This window comes from Peromyscus maniculatus, chromosome 4 (assembly GCF_049852395.1).
Source record: "Peromyscus maniculatus bairdii isolate BWxNUB_F1_BW_parent chromosome 4, HU_Pman_BW_mat_3.1, whole genome shotgun sequence".
Classification (NCBI taxonomy): Eukaryota; Metazoa; Chordata; class Mammalia; order Rodentia; family Cricetidae; genus Peromyscus; species Peromyscus maniculatus.
Genome location: NC_134855.1, coordinates 65,139,826 through 65,149,941, shown reverse-complemented (window position 1 = coordinate 65,149,941; position 10,116 = coordinate 65,139,826). Strand labels below are relative to the sequence as shown.

The window sequence follows — 10,116 nt, the reverse complement described above, 5'->3', positions numbered from 1 at the left end:
TATAAGAAACTATAGATTGTTTCTCAACATTCATAACTTGGGTAAATAAGTTTAAAATTAAAGTTATCAAATTGTTATTTAGTCATATCTCATAAAAAGTTTTGGGAAAAACCCAGTGTGGTATTCATAACTCTGCTATATATTTTGAAAACTGATTCAATTATTTCAAATTATTTCTCCAAACAGATATAATAAACATATTTTGGAATCCTTCAGAAGTATTTGTCTAGCTTCTATATGGGTTTGAAAAATAAATCATCTTCATGTCTACTCCATGCTACAACAGTAACCACACAGTCTGTTTTTATGGAATACAAAAATTAGTGTATTTTAGAGTGACTTTGTAGCTAACATGACTAATCAGAACAAACTATGAAAGCATAAAATAGATAGATGAAAATACAAGACATGACAAAAAGGCTGACAGGTTGTTCCTACTCAAAATACACGGAGGGTAAACAGAAATTACTCATGTTTTAAGTCAACATTACATAAAAATCTAAAATCTGTGTAACACCCTCTCTGATGATCAATTTTGAAGCTCTTAGGGAGCACCTAATGAAAATCCAATAGGCTGTAATTACCCAATTTTTTAAAATATCTTTTCACTACTATGATAGATGATGGCTAATGCTTTGATAAGCACAGATTGAATTGACTGCAAGTATAAAATTCTTGTTTACATAAATATATCTTTAATTGAAAATTCTAATAATAAATCATAAATTTTAAAGTATTAGATAATTATTCTAAATGAACAATACTGAATGTATATATTGAAATGTCTACAATATTTTTATACAAGATATAATGAACAACAGAACCATACTCCTGTTCTTAAACTAGGTGAAGGATAAAGCATTTCCAATTGAAATATAAAAAAGAGGGCAACTTCTAAAGTTTTGAATGTAACAAAATGAGGTTAAAGGAATCTTAGTTTTTCAATTTCTTTCAATTATGATATTAAACAGAGAAACATTCCTTAAATTGAATCTTTGTGTGTGCTTCGTGCTTTATTAACTGAGTAAGATTCAATGAAAAAAGGCCCACTGCTATATTTCTCAAGGACTATACAGAGTTTGATGTTATTTAACTATGCCACTTTTTCTTTTCTTGCTTCAAGTCTAAGCTCACAGGTGAGCAAGTACTTTTGCCTGTGATCTTTGGTAGCAGGTTCTTCCCACAAGAGTTGCTGGAGACAGAATCAGGCATCTTAACTAATTTTCTACGGAGTTAGCCATCAATATCTGCAAAGCTATACTGATTAATAATATCTCATTAGGATGAGATTCTATTATCTCATGCTGCTCATCAATGCCAGGTCCCTGGATGTTTACTCTGTGGTACACCCAAGAGGCCTTCCTAAAGTATCAAGGGTATTTTTTTTTTTTTTTGGTTTTTTGAGACAGGGTTTCTCTGTGTAGCTTTGTGTCTTTCCTGGAACTCGCTTTGTAGACCAGGCTAGCCTCAAACTCACAGAGATCTGCCTGCCTCTGCCTCCCGAGTGCTGGGATTAAAGGCTTGCACCACTACCGCCTGGCTTTCAAGGGTATTTTTGATAACAATTTTAGACTATAAGGAAACTATTAAAATTATCTAAAAGTAAACTTCCATTATAATAAAAGGCATAGGGTATGAACAACAAATATCAATAGATGATTGTTGGTATCTGATTTACATTTTTTCTAGAATGGCATATGGTAATTAATATACTGTCTTATCAGTTAACTTTGTGATACATACTTTATTTTGCAAGCAATTTTGGAGATTTTGCTGCCTGTAAAGTTAAGAAATAGTTATGATTTAGTTAAGTTAGGACAAATAATTTATGAACATACTTTCAAAATTCATATTTTTATTGTTTCTTATTTATGAGAGGTATTCTACATAAATACAGAATACCCTAAAATTTATTTTGCTTTCTTGAATGTTCTATTTAATGTTCTGCTAAGATACAGTCCTGTAGACTCAAAATTGTGCTTTGTTTACTCAGGAGAGTACAATCACAGTACGCAATATATCACGTAAACAATGCATGATTTTGGTGGTTGGAACTCTGATATACCTTTGACATGTCCATTTTGTGATTTTCTGGGGAGTGACACAGGATAAGAAAGGAAGGAACAGATGATTACTCTAGTCTATCTGCTAATAGAGCTGATGGAATAGTAAATTTTCTGATCATAGCTCTCTGGTAGTCCTCTATCTGCATTTTAAGATCCTATAGTCCCAACCTCATTTTGCTACATCTCACAGTAGAGAGAGAGCATGCAGATTTCTATTCAGTAACTACTGGATAGAATCCTGGGTTTCTGATTACTTTCAATGCTAACTTCAATCATTTTTGTGTAATGATGTGATGGACACATATTTTCATGTGTTGTAATTAGATTTATTATTACATACTAATGAAATGAAGGGTAATTTATGAATTATAAAACAGTATAAGAACTCAGTAATTAAAAATTATAATAAATAAGTCTGAAAACTGAGTTCTGATTGTCCCAAACATGGACTATTTAAATGCCTAAGCTCTTCCTACTTCCTTAGTCAAGTTAGCAATCTTTAATTTTCTTAAGCCTATACATTCCAAAATTATTTTTTCAAAAATATAAAACAAAATTTTGAAAAAAGTCTAAATATTGCAACTTACTTGTGCAGAAGCAAAACAAAACAAAACACTTCAATTTTTGTAGCTCAGAAATGAGTTTGGGAGCCTGGCATTATGGCTGGGCTTTCAGTTGTGCAGAAAGATTTAGTTCATGAGCTACCATGAGCTAGGCTGGGACTATGACAGGAGAGAAGAGAGGAGAAAAAAGAGAAAGAAGTAAGAGGTGAGGGGGAGGCTTGAAAAGAGAGTAAAGAAGTGGGAGAGAGGAAGGGAGAGGTAGGAAACAATAGTCTACAGACTAGAACTTTTCTCAGATCTAGTTTGTTAAATCAACTCAAAGTTCCACACTTTTATTTATTTATTACTTTGGATTGTCTAAACTTAACTTTAAGTTTTTTCTGTCTTAAGGCATAGAATAGAGTCCTACTGCTCTCTGCACTGACAGTCTGCCATATGTCCAAACAGACAGCAAAGACCTATGAAAGACCTAAAGAAATAGATGAAAAGTTGGCCTTAGGTATTGACTCTATTAGCTGCCAGCATAGCTCAGTGAGTGCTGCAGTGCTTGCCTAGTATGGTGGAGGCACTTCACTAAATCCCCAGCACCCTCCAAGGGAGCAATTGCTTTTTAATGCCAGCCATAAGAATAAAAAATAATGGAAGAGTAAAGACCTTCAAAAATTCATTCTTTTCATTAAAGAAATGAACACTGACTAAAAACAGTCAGGAACATAATTCTACAATTCTTAAAAAAATGAAGGCTTGCACCATTTCATACATATTTATTTTAGAAAGATATCTAAATGTATATAATGTAGGGAGTTTTAAATTGGTCTATACTGCTTCCTTAAAATAATTCATCATAATCGCAAGGAATTAATTCTGTAAATCTTGATATTTACCTAACATCTGGCATTGTTCCTTAAACACAGTGCATTTTCAATAAATGCTTGATAAATAGGTTTTAAAGATGTGCCTACTTACATCAAATCTCAAATGAAGACCATTAGTGAATGGTTCTTTGCCTTCAGTTTTACTGATGTATTGCTAACAAAGCAATTAATTATATGCTAATTTGATCACAATATTATTGTTCCAAACTATTGGACTAATAAACAATTAGTACAGGCTCTAAACTTCAGTCTGTATGGCAGAGTATTTCAAACTTAATTGTCTAATGCTTAGTTTTTACAACTCTCCTGCCACTGCTAACACAATGTATCTCAATTTACTGTCATGAATTTTCATTTTTACATTAGCAATCTTTTGCATTTATACTTTTAAAAAGGACAAATAAGTATTTGAGGGGGGTGAAGGGTGGTTGACATTAGAACAAATGTAGGGTCCCCATGGTAAAGTCTTTCATGATACATAGTTAAATTGGTACGTGTGATGAGCAGGAGTTGAGCAGACAGTAAAGGGGGTTATAATGTTCTTCCTTTAGCATTTATTTATCCCATAAATAGAAATAATCACTATCTGCACTTGGTAGGCATCTTTCTGCCTCATTTTGCTTGTTTGGATAAGACTCATTCTTTCTGGCTGTAACACAATGCTATGTATTCTGTGAACATTCACTGAGTTCTACATATTAACACCCATCAACCTCACATTGTAACTCTTCATGGACAATACTTAGTCTGAATACGAAAATTATTTGTCATCAGAGATCTTTTCTTTTATATAGCCATTTACACAGGAATCTAGGTTTGTAAAGTGTATAGTTTAGTTTGTATTTCATTTGCTTTGCCAATTTCTTTTTAAGTTTTTAGCATTGGGTCACTGGGAAGACAGTCTTGTGTAAATAGCTTGCTGTGCATGAGAACTGGATTCCAATCCTAATCACACACACATAAAGTCTTCATTAGGTTCAGAGAGAGACTCTGCCTAATAAAAATAAAATATCAAAGAGAAGATGAAGACAACCAGTGATGTTGACTTCTGTCTTCTGTCTGTGTACATATGCACACACACATACTAGCCCCATATAAACATTTTTTAAAAGATCACAATTATTCTAAAACAGTAGCTGCTTCTTTTCAAGTTGAAAAAAAATGCTAAAATATCTTCTCCCCAATATTTGTTTGAGAAATGAAAAAAATTCTACTAAACATCACTAAAGGTTTCAGTTTCCAACATGGGTATTATTCTGGACAACACTGCAATTATTTTTAAGGAGAAAGATGGTCAAGTCATTGAAATGGTATGATGAACTACTTTATCATCTTTTAGAAACCAATAATCTCAAAAGTCATAGGTAAATATTTCAAAGAGAAATACAAAGAAACCCTGGAGAAAAGGGCAAAGATCATGGGTACAGAGAGCAAAGGACTGGATAGCAGGAAGGAGGGTGGCCTTCACTATGTCTACAACTCAAACTCAGTTTTGAAAGTTTTTAAGTAATGAGGTTTCAGTAAATCGAAGTAGAACTACAAAAAAAGAGGAAGATTTCATGTAGTTATGTACTTAAGCAATTATCAAAATATGAATACATGATTTCATGTTAATAATTTGTATACTTACATATTTGAGTAAACAGGAGAAGAAAAAATACCCGGGGGTGGAGCACCACCCTGAGATCCTAAGCATCAGGAAAAGAAAACTATAGTTTATATTCATCCTCAGTAACTTTTAAAATGGCAGTATCATTGTCAAATAACCTGTTCTCACTTGTAACTGACTCGTTCACAAGCTTTTCAGGACTTTCATAGCACTTCCAAAGTTCTTAGTGCACATTTCAATATACTGTAAAATCTGAACTCTGTATTTACCTCTCCAATGCCTGTTGAAGCCTAGGTCTTCTGTATTTATTATAAGGCCTACAGACATAGAGTAAAATTTAATGTCCCACTGTAACATGCTTTCTATGCCTCTGGACTATTAATACAGCCATTTCCTTTGGAGAACTTTGTATTTATACTTCTTATTTTTAAAGGTTTGGCTGAGTCTCTGTTGAGTCTTTTGAAATATTTCCTTGAAACTCACCTAAACAAATAGATATCCTTCCTTATCATTTCTAAAACACTCTACAATGCTCATATTAAAGACTTAAAATGGGCTGGAAAGAGGGATCGTCAGGTAAGAGTATATACTGCTCTTATAGAGAACCCAAGTTCATTTGCTGGAAGCAATGTCAAACAGTTTACAAAGTCTTGAAATGCCTGCTCTAGAGGATCCAATACTCTACTCTAGTTTCTTCAGGCACCTGAAATTGTGCACATGCACACACAGACATACACACAAATAATTTTTTAAAATAAAACATGTATTAAAATAATAAATAAAAATCTCATTCCTATAATCACACATTTACTCATATATCTTAAAAATGTAATAGCTTTACCACAATATTCTCACCAATAAGTATTTGTGGAATATATTATATGGTTTATGCTTTCTTGGAACTTGTTCATCAATTTGTTATTTATCTTATTCCATTGAAATGTCTGACTTACTTAGGATATAACACAGTGAGATTCTGCCTCTTACTGTGGTTAATAAAGACATAGACAAGGCCTTTTTGCAGAGCATCTCCACTGCTTTACTGGATAAGATGTGTAGATATATGTATGTTAATTACACAAATAAACAGGAAACAAAAGTCTTAGAATGGACTATCAAGAAAAAATTTGTGTTTTTATTTAGGATCATTTCAAAGTCAATTTAATCAGTAATTATTAATTTTTTTCAAATAATGAATAACAAACATATATATACAAAATATTTAAATCTGTACTTTTCAGTTTTTGTGGATATCTTTTCATATTTTTGGTTTTGGAGAAGAAACTGAGATTAAGAATGCACAGAAAGAAGTCACACATGCTAGTATATGCTTATAAACCCTTTTCTAGGGAGATGAACAAAGGGAGATGCTTTGAACTTTATGGTGAGTCTGCTTAGCCTGTTTGTCAAATATCAGGCCAATGTGAATATCTGAAAAAGAAACACACTTCGTCTCCTCTCTCTCTCTCTCTCTCTCTCTCTCTCTCTCTCTCTCTCTCTCTCTCTCTCTCTCTCTCCACACACACACACACACACACACAAGTAATATGAAATTTTTCATGAACAATAATCATTACAGCAAATCACTTTTCTGAATGGGCAGGAAGTAATGATTGACTGGGCCTTTTTCACAAGCCCAAGAGCTGAAATTGTTGAGACACTGGGTCCTGTTTCAGGCTGGGTAGTTTGTTATAGGAACAAAAATGTACTAATACAAAGAAATATATATTGATGGATGAGAGGATAAAGAACATTAGTGTATAGAGTTATCCCTTGGTATCATTAGGATATTGGTTTAAAGATCAAGTCCATGGATCTGAAAGTGTTTCATACAAAATAGCATAAGATTTTCACATAACCTTCCATGTCTCCTCCATATTGTATTCTCCAGATAATTTACAGTAGTTAATACAAAATAAACAGTATAGAGTGTATTATGTAAGTAGTTGTTATTCTGTAAACAATACAGAATAACAACAGGATAAATATACACATACTGAGTATAGATGCAATCAACATTGACATAAACAGTGTACTATTCAGCTTTGTGGATTTGCTAATACAAAATATGTTGTTATGGGCACTTAACTGTACATTGAAAGATAGATCTTCAGGTGAAGGCAGGAGGATATAAAGTTTAAGGGCATTCTTGGAAGGAAAAAGAAAAAGGAACATGCACAATCCTGAAGAGCATTATGTTACATGAAATATGTCCAAAGTGCAGAAAAGCAACTCTCGCATGTTTTCCCTTACTTGTCAAATATGGATTGTCAAACTTGTAACAACAGAACATAATGGATTTGAAGGAAAAGGACACGGAGTGATATTTTTCACAGTTTAGTCTTTTGTAAAATTAATAAATATTACAGATCCAATACATAGTGTGACAATTGTAAACAGTATTTTGTTGTGTACTTTAAAAATTGTTAAGAGAGATGACCTCCAGTGTTCTAACCATGCACACATTCAAACTCACATGCACAAGTGTAACTGTGAGGTTAAAAATATGTGAACTTGCTTATTATATAGTATTTTTATATATGTATGTATATCAATTGTTTGGTACATCTCAAATTACTAAGTAGTTTGTACTAAATTCATACTATTTTACTTGTAAACTTTGCTTCAAAGTCTGGAAGACAGGAAAAGACAAGCTAATAGACAAGTAAAAAGGACATAAAATATAAGCATCCATAGGAAGTTATTTCAATTTTGATTGTGATCATTAGAAATATCTCATTAAAATAGCAGTAGAAGCTGGGCGGTGGTGGCGCACGCCTTTTATCCCAGCACTCGGGAGGCAGAGGCAGGCAGAACTCTGTGAGTTTGAGGCTTGCCTGGTCTACAAAGTGAGTTCCAGGAAAGGCACAAAGCTACACAGAGAAACCCTCTCTCAAAAAACCAAAAAAAAAAAAAAAAAAAAAAGCAGGAGATTAAAACATAAAACATTTGAAGTCTCAGGGGACATTGAGAAAGAGAGGGAAGAAAAACAGGAAGAGGCAGTATGCTGTGCCACTGTGTCTCATAGGAATGTCAGGCACTACACCCATAAACTCTCACTGACACAACTGCCTAGACATAAACAGAACAAGGACAATATAATAGATATTCTAAAGTGGGAGGTGGGGGTGGGAGAAGTCCAGGAACCCTGAACCCTACACAAAAACTATGGGCACCTGGTAAATGTTGACAGCAGGAGAAACAGTCTTCCTCAAGAATGAGCATATCAATTGCTCAACCCTGAGAACATACATACAAGTAACATTATACAGAGTAAGCATATTGTACTTATGTACTTAGAATTATATCTGTATATTTTAATGAGAGGAAGGAGGGGTATATGGCAGATTTTTGAAGGGAGGAAAGGAAGGGGGAAATTATGTAGTTATAGTCTAATCTAAAAAATAAAAGAAATAATAAGAATCATAAAACTCTCTTTCCTCATGACTCAAATCACACAGTTCCAGGTATTGTCTTCATACATTATATGGCTTTTATACATTCATTTATAAACTTGGTTTGTGTGTTTGTCAAGACTATTTCTTCTGTTATAGGGTAAAAGCTCTGGCTAACATCCTGGCTACATTTTCCTTCAATGTTCAGTACTCTGTACAAGATCTAGCAGAAATCGCTGCATTAATACATTAACTGGCAGAGCATTTGCAATGGGCATAAGTGACAGGTGAAAGAATGTTTTAATAGCTGCATGAGTTCCTGCTGACGTTTACCTGGTTCACCAACATAACTTGATTTCTTGCTTGGCTTTCCATTCCAATCACCTTTCATATCCTGCTACATAAACAACAAAAAGAGAGATTTCTCTAAATTTTGATCATCAACTTGTATTTATATCTTTATTTAAAAAAATCAATAATGTTAAATTTCTCAAAAATCTCCATTTGTAAGAATATTCAAGTTTTGTGCTTATGTTATACTTATTATTTATACAATTAAAATTAATATATTTATCAAAAATGTTTACAATACTCACATCTGACCATTTTCCAACTTTGATACTCAGCATGTAGTTGTATTCATGTCAAATACAGTATCATTATACAATTTAATGAAATTATATATAGTTGGAATTGGTATTAGGAATGAAAACTGAAGATTTAGATAGTTAAGAGGAAGGTTTTGTGTTCCTGCTATGATACCATTTCCCTACAAATATAGAGAGCATTTTCTGGTAACCCTAAATTAACTCCATGAAGGCAAAGAAATCAATCAACTTAAGTAGCACTACAGGATATTTTTGAAAACAGCAGCTCAGTGGTACTGAAAAAGACCATGTACCCTCTATGAGTGATTGTGAGTTTCTCTACTTTTCTGGGCACTCAACCTGATTGCAGAAAAAAGAATCATAACAATAAGTATATTCATTTTTCAATATTTGAAATGTGAAAGCAAGCAATGAGAAAAATGTCTGACAGTTTCAGGCTTTGCACAGTGTGCCAGAGAACCATTCAACATTTTTTAAGATTTATTTATTTATCTATGTATTTATTTTTTTATTATTTATTTATTTGTATATAGTGTTCTGCCTACATGCCAGAAGAGGGCACCAGATCAAATTGTGGATGGTTGTGAGCTACCATGTGGTTGCTGGGAATTGAACTCAGGACCTCTGGAAGACCAGCCAGTGCTCTTACCCTCTGAGCCATCTCTCCAGCCCACAATTAAACTTATCATAAATTTGGTATCTGTGAACATATGCTACCCATTTCGGAGTAATATGGAAAGTGAGTAAAGCATGTAATACTCAGAAAGGTCAGTAATGCAGTTTACACATACTGTTTTTGTGTCCTGATATAAATTGTTTCCTTGTTCTTTACTGAACATTATCTGGATGTAGCACAGTGATGTTCTCATTTTACAGTCTGGAGTATTGCAATAATCAACCTACAGAGTATATTATCATGCAATTTTTTTTTTTTTTTGCAATCCCATGAATAAACTTGACACATGCTTTTTGGCCTCTTGTTCCTTGTAATGTTTTGAAA

General features: G+C 33.2%; 1 protein-coding gene across 2 annotated transcripts in view; it reads right to left on the bottom strand.

The window, feature by feature from the left end:
• LOC102909794 (fibrous sheath-interacting protein 2-like) overlaps positions 1-10,116 on the bottom strand; it is an 82,088-nt gene that overhangs the window by 43,155 nt on the left and 28,817 nt on the right. For both annotated transcript variants that reach the window (XM_076569852.1, XM_076569853.1), the window contains exons 13-15: positions 8,842-8,905; positions 5,135-5,192; positions 1,744-1,777 (exon numbers count right to left, since the gene is read on the bottom strand). In XM_076569852.1, the coding sequence (XP_076425967.1) occupies positions 1,744-1,777; positions 5,135-5,192; positions 8,842-8,905 (156 nt within the window). The remainder of the gene's footprint in view (positions 1-1,743; positions 1,778-5,134; positions 5,193-8,841; positions 8,906-10,116) is intronic.